Source organism: Bos javanicus, chromosome 19 (assembly GCF_032452875.1).
Source record: "Bos javanicus breed banteng chromosome 19, ARS-OSU_banteng_1.0, whole genome shotgun sequence".
Taxonomy (NCBI): Eukaryota; Metazoa; Chordata; class Mammalia; order Artiodactyla; family Bovidae; genus Bos; species Bos javanicus.
Genome location: NC_083886.1, coordinates 19,425,520 through 19,441,873, shown reverse-complemented (window position 1 = coordinate 19,441,873; position 16,354 = coordinate 19,425,520). Strand labels below are relative to the sequence as shown.

Sequence of the window (16,354 nt, the reverse complement as noted above, 5' to 3'; positions counted from 1 at the left end):
ATCCATCTGGGTGGTCCTGCACGACATGCCTCATAGCTTCATTGAGTTATACAAGCCTCTTCGCTGCGACAAGGCAGTGATCCATGAAGGAGAGTGGAACAGTAGAGAACACAAAAAGCACTAGCGAGTTCCACAAATTTTGGAAGATAGGAAGTGGAGAAGTAGTGATTGCCCAAGACTACTGCAGAAATTTATATCCGAAGCTGCAGAAGAGGAACCATTCAGAAATGGGCTAACTCCCCCTGAAGACTCCAAGGAAATTCAGGCCATATATCCTTTAAAAATACTTAGTCACTTAAAAAAACCCACAACCTATATTCTGACATTCCTTTTCTTATCCTATTTCCTGCATTATTTTCTCCTTAGCATTTAGCTTTATCTTACCTGTATAGCCCATGGGGTCTCAAAGAGTCGGACTCAACTGAGTGACTTTCACTCACTCATTGCCATATATTTTACTTATCTATCGTTTGTATTATATATGTCTACCAACTAGAATATAAATCCTAAAAGGAGAGAAATTTTTGTCTGTTTTGTTACAGCTGCTTTGTTCACAGCTGGCATATATCAGACACTCAATATTTATAGGATGGATGGAAGGATGAATAGCAAAGCACATTACAAGGAGTTATGGGATTAACTTGGGGGATATCTGTTAATATTAGAGTTAGATATTTTAGGTCCATTGCCCTAGTCCATGCATTTAGGTGATTCCTCCCCACTGCTTCCATGAAACTACATGAGATATAAATACCCCTGCATGCATTGGAGAAGGAAATGGCAACCCACTCCAGTGTTCTTGCCTGGAGAATCCCAGGGACGGGGAGCCTGGTGGGCTGCCGTCTATGGGGTCACACAGAGTTGGACACGACTGAAGTGACTTAGCAGCAGCAGCAGCCCCTAAATAGGGGTTTCCCAGGTGGCACTAGTGGTAAAGAATCCACCTGCCAATGCAGGAGACATAAGATTGATCCCTGGGTTGGGAAGATCCCTTAGAGGAGGGCATGGCAACACACTGTAGTATTCTTGCCTGGAGAATCCCTTGGATAGATGAGGTTGGTGGGCAACAGTCCTTAGGTTTGCAAAGAGTTGGAGAAGACTGAGCGACTGAGTACCCACACATGCCCCTAACTAGATTGGAGAAACCAAGTGGTCCAGAGAAAAGACCTCCACCTCTTAATACTAGGAAATTCCTCAGTGAAAATGCTAGTTCATCTTCTAATCATCCTACTGTAGAACCCAGGAATGAGTCCTGCCCATGCTGAAAAACTTCAATCAGCATTAACAATTTTTAAAAACAGCTTTATTGAGTATAACTGATTTGCAATAAACTGCATGTATTTAAAACATATAATGTGATTAACTTTTTCATGGGGAACCATTACCATAACCAAAATAACAAACATTTCTATCACTCCCCAAACTTTCCATGTAACACATTCTTTTGTAATCCATGCCTTCTTCAACTCCTGAACACAAGCAATGATGATCTGCTTCCTGTCAGTAGAAATTAATTTGCATTTTCTCAAATTTTAGAAAAATAGAATCATGCAGTATATACTCTTTTTTCATCTGGCTTCTTTTACTCAACAGAAGGATTTTGAGATTCATTCATGTTATTTCATGTATTGATAGTTCATTTCTTTTTACTGCTGAGTAGTATTCCATGGACGGAGAAGACAATGGCACCCCACTCCAGCGCTCTTGCCTGTAAAATCCCATGGATGGAGAACCCTGGTGGGCTGTAGTCCATGAGGTCTCTAAGAGTCAGACAGGACTAAGCGACTTCACTTTCACTTTTCACTTTCATGCATTGGAGAAGGAAATGGCAACCCACTCCAGTGTTCTTGCCTGGAGAATCCCAGGGACAGGGGAGCCTGGTGGGCTGCCGTCTATGGCGTCGCACAGAGTCGGACACGACTGAAGCGACTTAGCAGCAGCAGCAGCAGTATTCCATGGAATGGATATACTGTTGATAGGTTGTTTCCAGATTTTCACTATTACAAATAAAGCGTCTATGAACATTTGTGTACAAGTCTTCATAATTTAGCTATATTGGGAATGTGGGAGAAGAGGAAGAGTGGAGGGTGGTGTTACAAGAGAATTAAATCCTTCACCACCATAACAGAATATTAGTGAATACTGTTTACAATTGTTAGATCAAGAAATAGCTGTGTAAAGATATTGGATTATTTAAAGATAAGCAGATATTTATAGTGCTAGAAGAATTTTGAAAGTGGTTGCCTCTGGGAAATAGAACTGGGGGTTGAAATAGAAATTAGGTGTTTTTTTATTAAAAGCTTTGTGAAGCTCTTTGACATATTTAACCAAATACAGGCATTATTTGGATGAATATAAAAGCTAATAATAATTTTTAAAAGTAAGGATTAGCCAGATGAGGAAGATAACAGAAAACAACACAGGTACATTGTAAATGCTAAATTGCCATACAAATATGACTGCTCATTTAATTTAAAATTAATAAATGCCATAAGTTCCTAAATAAATTTGTGTAAAATACTAACTCAATATCTAAAAATAAATTCAGTGCAAATGCTTAACAACACAACACATTTTAAATATGTAGTTTTTTGGAAGATGAAAAAGCACTGCATACTCTGCTGCTGCTGCTGCTAAGTCACTTCAGTCATGTCTGACTCTGTGCGACCCCATAGATGGCAGCCCACCAGGCTTCCCCATCCCTGGGATTCTCCAAGCAAGAACACTGGAGTGGGTTGCTATTTCCTTAGTCAATGCATGAAAGTGAAAAGTGAAAGTGAAGTCACTCAGTCCTGTCTGACTCTTAGCGACCCTATGGACTGCAGCCTACCATGCTCCTCCGTTCATGGATTTTCCAGGCAAGAGCACTGGAGTGGGGTGCCATTGCCTTCTCCGACTGCATACTCTAGAAACTAGCAATTCCACATCTAGGTGTGTATCCTGGAAAAGCACTACTTGTGTTCAAGGAGACAAGAAGGTTCATCAACTCACTATTTGTCTAACAGAAAACTGAAGACAATTTAAACGATCATCGCTAAAGAAATGGGTAAATAAAAGGTGCATAATTGGGTGAAATGCTCGGGAATGAAAAAGAACGAATCAAGTGGACCTGTATCATGGCTAGGTCTTGAAGACAACGGGGAAAAAAAATAAAAATTGCTGAGTGATATTTACGTTGCTACCTTCTATGTAAAGAAAAACAAAGCTAAAGATTTTTCTACAGATATGCTTGTATGTACTTTTACATACATCTGTTTATACGTAGAATACCGGATCGAACCCGGGATTCTTTACCGTCTGAGCCACCAGGGAAGCCCCCCCAAAGAAAGTCTGCAATACTATCCACCAAATAGGTAATATTGGCTGCCTTTGCGGCTAAGAGGAAGAAACTGAATTTGGGGGTGGAAATCAGAGAGACTTTCAGTTTTTTTCAGTAATTTTCTAATCGATTCCTCCTCTTCCGCCCCCCAACTCTAGCTCCGCCTCCTGCTCCTCCTCTTCTCCGTTCTCCTAGAGCCTATTCTTATTCTACACGAGTTATAAACAAATGAAACCAAAACAACAAAACAGTTTATACTTAGAAGTGCAGTCTCCCTTCCTGTAAAACCTTATCAAGGTTAACAATTTTCAAAGAGACTGTAATTACCACTAATTTCATTGGAGACATTTGTACTCTTTATGTTGTCCAGACAATAGCAAATACCATAATGATAGACGCAGTTACTCAACAGTTAAAATCAGTTTGCATAACCCGATGAACAAGGTGGCCTCTCGCTCTCATTTGATAGGTCTGTTTACATGTCTTGTTTCAGCTCTTACACATCGTGTAGTTATGCACTCAAACAAAATAAATACAGTGTGTAAATTGCAAGTGTCATGTAAAAAAATGTAAAGCTAAACGTATGTATGAAAACAATGCAAAAGATATATGAAATTATCGTGACTACAAACTAGCATACTGATGGTTGCTGCTAAGTCACGTCAGTCGTGTCCGACTCTGTGCGACCCCATAGACGGCAGCCCACCAGGCTCCCCCGTCCCTGGGATTCTCCAGGCAAGAACACTGGAGTGGGTTGCCATTTCCTTCTCCAATGAATGGAAGTGAAAAGTGAAAGTGAAGTCGCTCAGTCGTGTCCGACCCTCAGCGACCCCATGGACCGCAGCTTTCCAGGCTCCTCCGTCCATGGGATTTTCCAGGCAAGAGTACTGGAGTGGGGTGCCATTGGTACCCAGGGACAATTCGGACACACGCCAGCCTGCTGAGGCGATAACCGCGGGCTCATAGCTGCTCGCGCGGACAAAATCCACTGGAATAAATGAGTTCAATTAGGACTAAAAAGTCGAAGACACACACACACACACACACACACACACACACAAAATAAATAAATAGGGAAAAAAACTGAAAAAAAAAAAAGAGTAGAAAGTAGAAATCTTGGACCCCCAAGTGGGCGTGTCTAGAGGTAGGACGCTTGCCAAAATAACCTTTTAGTTCCTGTGAGAGGACTGTAATCAATCATTATTCCTTTTTCGATATTTCTCGAATTTTCACTTTTAAATAGGGGCTAATCTGGGGCATCAAAATATAGGGGTTTAGGGAATTCCTGGCCTAAACCAGTGGTTGGGACTCCGCGTTTTCACTACTGAGGATGCCGGTTCAATTCTTGGCGGGGTAACTAAGATCCCACAGGCGGCCAAAAAAAAGTATACGGTTTTAATTTTGCCACCAAGTGACTTAGTCAAAGCACATCCTCATTCGTGAAACTGGGCGTTAGAAGTTTGAAATCGGCAAACTCCCCGCTACTTTTAGATTCTCAATCAAACAGTCCTGCCTCCCGCAGGTTTGGCAAAGAAGTATTTTGGCCCTCTGGGCGCACCGTCCGCGCCGCGTCCGGAAGCAACCTAAGCTCCACCCCCTGCGCTCCAGTCGGCGCGAAAACCCAATTGACAAGAACTCCCTCCGAAGCCCAGGGGTTGGTTCTGCGTTCGACCTGCTTTTCCCGCAGGACCCCCAGCCCCGATCACACAGGACTGGAGCTCCCGCCTCGGGGGCACCCCACGCTCACCAACCACGTCCGAGGGTTCTCGCTGCCCGCGCTTTCTTACCGCCTCTTCCCGCGTTCGACTCGGCTGAGCTGGGCCCAGCCTCTGCGACCACCCCGGGCCGTGGGCGCGGGGGAGTCCGAGGTGGACCCCGCGGCCCAGGTCCTCGCTCCTGCTGGAGTCGGCCGCCTCCATGGCCTCCCGACAAGCCGGGCAGGGCCGCTCAAGGTCCTAGGAACTGGTATTCCGGAAAGGAGGGAGCATGGTGGGGGTCCTGGCCATGGCGGCGACAGCTGCTCCCCCTCTGGTGAAGGAGTACGAGATTGAGGTGAGCTTGGATATCTCCGTTTGTGAGGAGTGATCCCAGTTTAGGATCTATGAGGGCAAAGGAGGGACCTGGTGAGGCCTCACAGAGTTGTGACATTGTGTGCAACAACTGCTGGGGTGTATCGTTTCTTAAAGACGTGATAGGTCCTGGCAAACGTTAGGACTGTGAGATGTTTGCGGGGACTTCAGGATGCCTAGTTAAGGACCAGATCCTGAAATGTTGAAACTGGCTGTTTTGGACTTGGTTAGTGTCATGAAGGATCCTATGGTCTAGTTTGAGTTCATGATAAGGAAGCAGATAACTTCAACATTGAAAAGAATCTTTGAGTTCTACTTGTCCACCCAAATCCATCTGCTCTGGGAATACCGATTAGATTGTCACTACAGGAGTCAAACAGAACCCTTCATTTAAAAATCACTTTCTCATTCTTCTATAGCTTAAAATACTGCAGTTAGAAGTCCCACCTTGCCATACTGTTATTCTATTGTGTTCATCAAGTTTCAGTGAAATGTACTAGCAGTTGTTATAAAGAGCTTCTAACACCATGAAGTAGTGAAGTAGCATCTTAAAGTGGATGGTTGCTATATTTTTACACCTTTTCATCTCAGGCTCGCATTCTGTCTGCCGTACGTATGCACTGTATGTATGTCCTTGAAGTGAGCCAAGATGTACAGTCACTTATGTAACTGGGACTCTTTCTGTTTAGAATTGAGTTCTGTTGTCTACTTGTTATTAGGTGTTATGCCGGTGCTTGTTTGCTAAATCAAGGCACTTGCTCTGTTTGTCTTAGGTGTGAAAAAGAACTTTTAATACTGGAATCACACAGTTCTTGCTTTTTGTTTGGGCAGTTTTCCCATCTTTTTGTTACAGTTTCTGTTTTTGATGCCCGGCTTAGAGGGTTATTTCACAGTAATATTTACTGTTCAGTATTGGAAGGGTATATCAACTCTGTGATGAGGTGTTATTATCTGTATTCTGTGGATGAGAGGTTAAGTAGTAATTAAAAGTAAGTTAAACTAGGTTGTTGTTGTTCAGTCATTAAACTGTGTCTGACTCTGTGACCCCATGAATTGCAGCATGCCAGGCTTCCCTGTCCTTCACTATCTCCCTGTGTTTGCTCAAACTCACATCCATTGAGTCAGTGATGCCATCCAACCATCTAAATTAGGTTAGAAGAAGTAAATCAGAAAATTAAAAATAATTTGCTTAAGGTCCCACACTAGTAGATGACAGAACCAGCACTTGAACTTAGATCTGCCTAATTCCAGAGCCCATGGTATACCAATTAGGATAGTAATACTAACAACTCACTAGCATTTTCTTCTAATACATTTATCACTTCATTTTAAGAGGTAAAATTTTAATCTGTCTGTGATTTATTTTGCCTTATATTTATCCAAAGGGTTAGAAATTTGCCCCAATAGTTTCTGTTAACTACTTCTTTGCCCACTGACTTGAGTGCTATTATTATCATATGCCAATTCTTAAATATCTGAGTCTTTTTCTGGTTTTCTAATCAGTTCTGTTCAATTGCCTATTCGTGCATCAGTGCTATGCTTTAATCATGATAGCTTTATAATACATGTACATTTTCTAGAAGTATAATTTCTCAATTACTTACTTTTTTAAAAAAAGGTTTCCTTGTTATTCTGGCAAGTTTATTCTAACAAATGAACTGAAGGAAATTAAAAATAACAAAAAGACTGATGGAGTTTTTTTATAAGGGCAAAGACTGATGGAGTTTTTTTATAAGGGCAATGAATAGTGTAGGAGTCAGGCAGTAACTGTTTTAATCAGTTCAGTTCAGTCGGTCAGTCATGTCTGACTCTGCGACCCCATGGACTGCAGCACGCCAGGTTTCCCTGTCCATCGGCAACTCCTAGAGCTTGCTCAAACCCATGTCCATCGAATCGGTGGTGCCATCCAACCACCTCATCCTCTGTTGTCCCATTCTCCTCCCGCCTTCAGTCTTTCCCAGCATCCGGGTAAAACTCCAAAGTGCTGGTGTTTTAGCTTCAGCATCAGTCCTTCCAATGAATATTCAGGACTGATTTCCTTTAGGATTGACTGGTTTGATCTCCTTGCAGTCCAAGGGACTCTCAAGAGTCTTCTCCAACACCACAGTTCAAAAGCATCCATTCTTCGGCTCTCAGCTTTCTTTATAGTCCAACTCTTACATCCATACATGACTACTGGAGAAACCATAGCTTTGACTAGACAGACCTTTGTCAGCAAAGCAATGTCTTTGCTTTTTCATGTGCTGTCTAGGTTGGTCATAGCTTTTCTTCCAAGGAGCAAGCATCTTTTTTTGTTTTAATAGCATATTAAAATACTGGAAAATCTTATTTATTTGTAGTAAGTGCCCACTATAATTTTTGCTTAATTAGTAAATTTTGGAATCCTAGGCTTGTTCCCCGTGTACCTGTTTCTTGGAAATAGAATAATTTGTTTACTTTTAGCTAAAAAACCATAAAGGAAATGGAAACTATTTATAAAGTTCCTATCATGGGTCAGACTTTATGTGTTTGTATGTAACATGTTTATTGCAAATTCTGTTGGAGTGTGTGGTACTATTTGAAGGTTATTAAATGAACAGAGGCCAGCAGTAATTAATGTATTTGTACACAAATATAGTGTCCTTGAAACTTTCTATTGAAGTATACATACAGTAAAGTACACAAGTTATAATTGTGTAACTCAGTGTGACATTGAGATTTGATTGTAGGTTTAAGTTTAAAGTTCTTTTTCTTCCTAATATATCATGTTTATCAAGTAAGGAAGCCTTGTTTTTTTTTAATTCCATTACATAATAAATCCATGTTTAAACTTTATAGTATTTTGCTTGAAATAAGTGCTTTTTTCTTCTTTTAAATTGATAGGCATGCAAGAAGCGAAGGAAAGACGATGACAGAACTTCTTGCAGAACAATCACAAAGTATTTATCACCCATGGGGAAGACTGGAGACAGGGTTTTCTCTCCACCCAAATCCAATAATATTCTGGATTACTTTAGAAAGACTTCATTCACAAATGAGAAGACTCAGACAACAAAAAAGTGCAAGACAAAGTCATCCACACCATTGCCTGCTGACAGTGGCAAAGACTGTTTGGAAATGCTCTCAAATACGCAGTGTAAGAAGAGAAGAAAGAGACTAAATTTATCTCATCGACTAAGTAGTATTAAAACTGAACATAAAACTCCAATTGAAATTAACAGTGATGAGAGCAAAGAAGACTGTAGTTTAGATAATGATTTTGTGGAAAGTACTACTTCCGCTTTACTTGACAAGAAACATGTCGAGGTACTTGCAGAAAGTATTCAAAGTCTCAAAAAGCAATCAAGCACTGTGACCTCCAGAAAAAGTTCTAAGAGAGTAAATCCTAAACATGGGCCCTCAAAAAAAGATCGCAGAACACTGAGAAAAAGGAAGCACAGAGAGGTCATAGATCTATCTGAAAGCTTATCCTTAGCAGAGGAACTAAATTTCCTTAAAAAAGATCATAACGACAGTAAACAGATAAGGCCTTCCCTAACTAATGAAATCAAAAGTACTGTAAATGATGCTGAGCCTAGAGATCAAATAACTGAAATAGTCCCATTAAAAGATAGTACAATAACTGTCTCATATGAGGAATTTTTAAAAAGTCACAAGGAAAATGAAGTGGAGCAGACACCAGACTCTACAGTGTCAATTTGTATTCCTTCTGAAACTGTTGAGGATACAGTCAGAAGTGGTTCTGTGAGTGACCCTGAAACCTATGAAATTTCCCAGCAGACCCGCTTTAAGACAGTCACTGTTCTCGCGCAAGTTCACCCTATCCCCCCCAAAAAGACAGGAAAAATACCCTCCATTTTCTTGAAACAAAAGCAGGTGGAAATGGAAAGTAGTCTTTCTGATCCTGAGAATGAACAGGCAGTTCAGAAAAGAAAATCTAACGTTGTTATACATGAGGAAGAACTAGAATTGGCGGTGTTGGAAGCTGGAAGCTCTGATGCTGTGAAACCTAAATGCACTCTAGAAGAAAGACAACAGTTTATGAAAGCATTTAGGCAGCCAGTATCAGATACACTTAAAAATGGAGTCAAAAAGTCTTCTGATAAGCAGAAAGAGCTCAATGAAAAATCTTTAAATGAGGAAGAAAGAGATAATCATTCTAAAAAAGTCATGGAAAATCCTAATATCCAAATGGTTTCAAATCCTGGCAGTTCACAGCCCCACACTGATAAAGGGAGTTTTCCTAAGAAGAAAAGTAAAACATTGAAGAAAAAGAATAAAAAAGTGTTAGAGACTGTTGGTATTCCAGCTGAAAATAGAGAGGGAAATACTCAGGAAAAAGAAACAACTCTTTCCTTTAAAGAGAAGCAAAATCAAAACAGTCTTAGAATGAGTTTAAGACAAAAGAAAACAGAACTTTTCAAAAACAGCACATTATTGAACAGTGAAAGCCTTGTTTGTGAACGTACAGCAAATGATGACCCTCTAAAGATTTCCTCTCTGTGTAATAATAAGTCTTCAAAAAAAACCAGCTTACCAGTTAAGGATAAGGTTATACAATCTAAAGCTGAGACTGAAGATAGCTTGGGAAATGTTTCTACACCCAAATCAAGCAGAAGATCTGTAAGAAGTAGCAGCACGCCTGCCACAATAATCATTCGAGGTACTGATTCTGAAGATGCGCAAGACGATAGTCCGGTCAAAGCTTCTACTCCAAAAGCAGCCAGCTTATCAGAGAAGCATCGCTTATATACAGCGGAATTAATAACAATACCTTCTGATTCAGAGAGTCCTATTAGGTAAAAGTTCTGTTTTGTTCTCAGGTTCTGAATATTCTGTGTAAGTTATTAGATTCGAAGGAAAAGATGTCAAGCACTGGAGAGTAGTTTGGTGTTTTTTTTCCCCCTAGAACACAGCTTATTTATAAGAAAAAGAAAACAGGGTTTCAAAAATGTTGCATATTTTCCATACTTAAAGTCATGCATGCTTTCAGAGGAATTCTGGATGTATTATAGATGAGCTTTACACTCTTGTTTATCATAGTTGCTAATTCCTGGAGGAATATCCTTCAAATAAGAATTCTGTGCATTTAGCAAACATGAGATTAAAAATAAGTTATAGAACTTTAGGTAAACTGAGCCATATACTATGAGATATATACTTGCATGCTGGTTCTGGCTAATGTAAGATTTTTGAAGTGAAGTTGAGTGAAAGTTGCTCAGTCCTGTCTGTCTCTGTGACCCCATGGACTGTAGTCCATAGAATTCTCCAGGCCAGAATGCTGGCGTGGGTAGCCTTTCCCTTCTCCAGGAGATCTTCCCAACTCAGGGATCGAACCCAGGTCTCCCACATTGCAGGCGGATTCTTTACCAGCTGAGCCACAAGGGAAGCCCAAGAATATTGGACCAGGTAGCCTATCCCTTCTCCAGGGGATCTTCCTGATCCAGGGATGGAACTGGTGTCTCCTGCATTGCAAGCAGATTCTTTACCAACTGAGCTATCAGGGAAGATATGAAAGATCTTAGGGACTAATTTTCTGGAAAACTTAGGATTTACAAAAGAAGCTTTATGTTTTCTAAGAGTTTAACATTGAGTTTGGCTTACATTTGAACCAGTAACTTGAAACTAATGGAGGGTTTGATTTTTTTTGTTTTCTACTTCAGAACTGTCTAGAAATTAGAGCTCTAGCTAGTTGTTTACTATATTTAATTGAAATTCTTAGACGTTATAATCATAAAAATATTTGTCAATATCTTTCTGGCTTGCTTTCAGAATGAAATTCACCAGAATTAGTACTCCAAAAAAATCTAAGAAAAGGTCTAAGAAATCTGAAGCTGCTGATGAAGATTTTGAAACTCAGACTAGAAAGGTAATTGAAATATTAGGGAGTCCTGTAAGTGGTATTCTGTTTTCTAAAACAACCACCACTACTTTTGGAAGTGATACGCCAAAAGAAGATTCACGTAATTCATAGACTGGTTTATGTTAACTACAACCCTTTACTATTTTTGACTATTCACTCCGTGAGTTAGCTTATTAAAAGATCAATATATCTTATTGTGAGATGAAAGCAATTGATGAAGACCATGTAGTTTACTTAGAAAAGGTGTTCTTTTTTTTTTAATTTATTAATTTATCTATTTATTTAGGCTTGTCCAGGTCTTGGTTGCAGCATGTGCTTTCTTTAGTTGGAGCGTGCAAACTCTTAGCTGTGGCATGGGAGATCTAGTTCCCTGACTAGGGGTTGAACCTCCACCCCCTGCATTGGGAGTGCAACGTTTCAGCCACTAGACCACCAGGAAAGTCCCAGAAAAGGTGTTCTTAATCACAATTATATTCCAATCATTTTCCTTAAGGCTGGTTACAGAAATAAGCATGATTGAATTTTTGTTTTATTTCTCTAGAGGCTAAAAAGTGGGGTCTCTCAACCCTGGTACTGTTGACATTATGGGCTGGATAATTCTTTGTTGTGGGGGAGTGTCTCATGCATTATGGGGTGTTTAACAGTAACCCTGGCGTCTACACATGAGATGCCAGTGGCAGTCCAACTCGCCCAGCATTGGCAACCAAAAATATCTCCAGACATTACTAAATATCCCCTGGAGGGAAAAATCACCCCCAGTTGAAAACCACTACCACTATCCTGAATGGAAAATGTGTAGGAATAGTTTAGCTGCTTTTGTAAAATAGACTGCTTATCCCCTCCCTGAGAGAATTGGATTCTCCCTTGGGTGAATAGATACAAGCGTGTGTGTGGGTCTAAAAAGCTACCAGGGTAATTCTAATGTAATTCTTGGGAGAAAGCCCCTGCCAGAAAGTTGGTATCTCCTTTGTTTTTCTTTAACAACTGTCCTTTTTTTTTTTTTTTTTGATAGCTTATCACATTTCAGGTATTATGCTTGGTACTCGTACCATTAATCTCATGAAGTAAATATTTAGCCCTCTTTTGAAGGACAGTGGTTCCAAAGAAGGTTTTTGAGAGTTGAACATTTTTGAGAGTTGAAGTGATACACAGTGCATTTTAAGCTGGGGGTATGGGAAGAGGGCTACCAGAAGCTGATAAATAGGAAGAAAGTAGAGAACTGTCAGGACGGAAGTTCCTGTTGTATTAGGAGTAAGTAAGAGCTGGGAGGACAGACAGCTCGGTCACAAAGGAGGGTATTGGAAACGACTATTTTTTGAGGTGATAGGATTATGGTTGATTTTAATTTTCTTCATTTTTCTGTTTTTCTATAAATAAGAACTTTTAAAAACTTTTATCAGAAAAATAACTTATTACGAAAAAAAAAAATTTCAAGTAATAGTAGAACTTGCCAAAATGCACGTGTATTTTTTTCCCAAGCATTTACTAAAACAGATCTCTTTGTTAACTGGTTCAGTGATGGAGTTGTTAATTTAAATTAAGCTGGATTATTACCCTAAGGTTTATCACCAGCCTGTCAAAAATTTTGCTACCAGAACAACAGATATCTATCACTCTACTCCTGTAAGCAAATCCCTAACATTCCTAACCTCCTTATGTACTGAATACCCATGCCTGTTCTTTATTTTTTTATGCCTATTCTCTTTAACATTTTTTAAAAAACATTTTAAAAGTTTTGAAGAAATACCAAACGTTTGTTTAAAAAGCACAGTAGTATATACATATAAAAGTGAAAACTTTTAAAATTTTTTTCTCTCGTATTCTGTAAGGGTAACCCACTTTTAATAGTTACAAGTTTATTAGTCCAGACTTTTTCCTGTGCTTAAATAGATATGTCATTTTTAAAAGAGATCGTATAATGTAAACTGTTTTATAGCTTGTTTGCAATATGTTTTTAATACAAATGTAAAACCTTGTAAAACTCAAAATATGGAAAACATAATCTGGAAGATAATATTTGAATACACAGAGTGGCTTAGTACATCAGTGACAGAGCCAGACCTGCAGGGTAGACTTTGCTCTTTTCTATGCCTACTGTCCTTTCAATTTATCTCCAGAGGATTCAGCCTAAAAGTGACTAAAACAAAGAAAAGATGCCATGAAGATGGAAATAACCAACCATTCCAATCTATACAGACATCTTTTTTTTTTTAATTTTTATATACGGTCATCTTTCTGGGTGTTTTTTAACAAATGTAATTATATTTATCTGGATAGATTTCAAGTAAACAAATGAAGGCAAACCAAGTATAATTAGACACGTTTTAATTTCATTTCCATGGTAAAATGTGAATAGGCATTTTTTTGGTCCTGTATTTGGTGTGATCTGTGATTATATTTTTCCATTATGTATATATTTAGTGGATTTCAGTTTTTAGAGCACTTTCAGGCTCATAGAAAAACTGAGCAAAAGGTACAGGTTTCCCATATACCCTATGCTGCCACACAGGCAAAGCCTCCCCCATTATCAATATCAGAATAGTGCATTTGTTATCATTGATGAACTTACATTGATACATCATTATCACCCAGGGTCCATGGTTTATTTATTTTTAAGTCTTTCCAAAAAACATTTATTTATTTATTTAGGACTTACTTTGCAAGAGCTGTGTCTAGTTGCAGCAAGTGGGGCCTACTTTTTGTTGCGGTGCCCAGCATTCTCTTGTGGGGCCCAGGCTCTAGAGCTCTGGCTTCAGCAGTTGTGGGAATGGGCTTAGTTGTTCCGTGGCATGTAGAATCTTCTTGGACCAGGGCTCGAACCCATGTCCCCTGCATTGGCAGGCAGATTCTTATCCATTCCGCCACCAAGGAAGTCCCCATAGTTTAAGTTAAGGCTTACTCTTGGTGTTGCATAATCTGTGGGTTTAGATAAATGTATACTGACATGTATCCACCATTATAATAATAGTACCATCCAGAGTAGTTTTGCTGCCTTAACAATCCTCTGTGCTCTGCCTGTTCATCCCTTCCTTTTCCCCTGACAACCACCTGTCTTTTTACTGCCTCTAAAGTTTTGTCTTTTCTGTTTTTTCTATTATTAAATATAATTTGCCAGAAACCTAAATTATTATTTCACATTTGTTTTTAGGTAAGCCGTGCTTCAAAAAATGTATCAAAAGCAAAACAATTGATCGAAAAAGCAAAAGCTTTGCATATTAGTAAGTCAAAATCTACTGAAGAAGTAGTGACACCTTTAAGACGTTCATCTAGACATCAGACGCTTCCTGAAAGATCAGAAACAGAAGTAAGTATTACAGATATTTAGTGGTATAAATTTTGTTCTCTTCTGTTTGAAATGAGAGAAGGAAACCATTATAAAATTATAAGAGAGAGTACTTGTAGGAAGCCTTGAAGTGGTAGGAAGAATATAATTTTCCATTCTTTGACTTTGGCTCTCTTTTGCCCACAGAATACAATCTGAATCCTCATCAAGTCATTCAAGACCCTTCATAGACAGAACTAGCTCCTACCTTTCCTCAAAACAACCCTCTTCCTCAAATACACACTTTGCACTCTGTCTTACTAAATTATTCATTTCTCTCCAAAGGGTACAGTTTTAACTCTTTTCAGTTTGTAGTTTCAGCTTGAAATGTGTATTAGGTACTCAGTCCTACTGGAGGAATTCCTACTTAGATTTTAAGATCTGCTAAATGCCACCATTTTCTGTTTTTTAAAAACTATAACAACAATTTTTTATAGAGACATATAGCTTTATTAGAGAGATATAATTTTCATATCGTATAGTTTACTGTTTAAAGTATGCAATTCAGTCATAGAGTTGTGCATCCATCACCACAGTCAATTTTAGAACATTTTAATACCTCCAAAAGAACCCCCATCGTCCTTAGCTGTCACCTCCCAATCTCCCTTCCCTCAGCCCTAGCCAAACCGTATAGGTTTGTCTGCTCTGGACATTTAATACAAATGATATATTATCACATATAATACTATATATGGTCTATTGTATCTGGCTTCTCTCATTTAGCATAATGTTTCAAAGGTTCATCCATGTTGTAGCATTAGTGTTTTCTCTCTTTTTATTGCCAAATAATACCCCATTATACGGAAATACCACATGTGGTATACGGAAATACCGCAACTAACGTCCATCAGTTGTTGGACGTTAAACTGTCCACTCGTAAATTAGCTCTCCCTCTGTCCCCTAAACCCTGGTTCTAACCTTGATGCCATCGCTAGAGTTTCATTTGTCCGTGTTTCAAGTGTCTGCTCTTGCCTGTACATAGTAGATACTCAGAGATATATACTGACCATATGAGTACTTCTCAAACTTCATCTAATATTTTTCTAGGATATATAGTTCTGAAAGGGGATAGCTAGAATTTTTATAGCTTGGTTGTATTGATTCTTTTTTCTGGAATATAGTTTGTTAGTTGCTTTTTTAAAAAAGAAAACTGTGATCATAGTAAATCTTCTTTTTGATCATGTGAACTTGTATGGTGTAAGCACAGGCTACTGCCATTCATATCATGTATTTTTTGTATCAAATAGTTTCTGACAGGGAGATGTATGGAATTGCTAATGTGATCTTCTTGTCTATGACTTCTAGCACTATAATTTTTTTGAAATTGTAATAACATTAACTATGTTATTAAAAATTTTTTTTCTTATTCCATCTTAGGACTCTGTAATAATAATAAGTTCAAGTCCTCCTCCTGTAAAGCATCCTGAGAAAAATCAGAAGAAACTTCAGTGTCTGAATGATGTGTTAGGAAAAAAACATAACAAGGCTCCTAAAAATGTCCCTGGTAATCAGATTTGATAATATCAATGGTGAACATTAGGAGGTTTGAGGGGGATTATTTAGTTCTGAATTTTAATTTAAATTTCTTGTCTTATAACCTTTTAATTAAATATTTCTATTTTGATGAGTAAATGAGTGAAGTTATAGTGTAGTTAGTAAAGAGTTTTACAAAGAGTAAGTGAGTATATTTTAAGTGATTGCATTTCTTTGTATCTTTTTAGCCTCAGTTAACTTAGTGATTCTGAAAGCTGACTGATCATCAAAATCATCTGGGTAAATTTAAAAAAATGTTAAATTTTTAG

The 16,354-nt window shown here is 38.7% G+C and overlaps 1 protein-coding gene across 2 annotated transcripts in view; it reads left to right on the top strand.

Annotated features, from left to right (window-relative positions):
- Window positions 1-4,418: 4,418 nt before the first annotated feature.
- ATAD5 (ATPase family AAA domain containing 5) overlaps window positions 4,419-16,354 on the top strand; it is a 36,147-nt gene continuing 24,211 nt past the window's right edge. Inside the window, exons 1-5 of one of the 2 annotated variants that reach the window (XM_061390449.1) lie at window positions 4,419-5,371; window positions 8,251-10,166; window positions 11,140-11,236; window positions 14,379-14,534; window positions 15,930-16,056. In XM_061390449.1, coding sequence (XP_061246433.1) covers window positions 5,306-5,371; window positions 8,251-10,166; window positions 11,140-11,236; window positions 14,379-14,534; window positions 15,930-16,056 — 2,362 coding nt within the window. In that variant the 5' untranslated portion in view covers window positions 4,419-5,305. The remainder of the gene's footprint in view (window positions 5,372-8,250; window positions 10,167-11,139; window positions 11,237-14,378; window positions 14,535-15,929; window positions 16,057-16,354) is intronic. The other variant, XM_061390448.1, reaches the window with a different exon arrangement.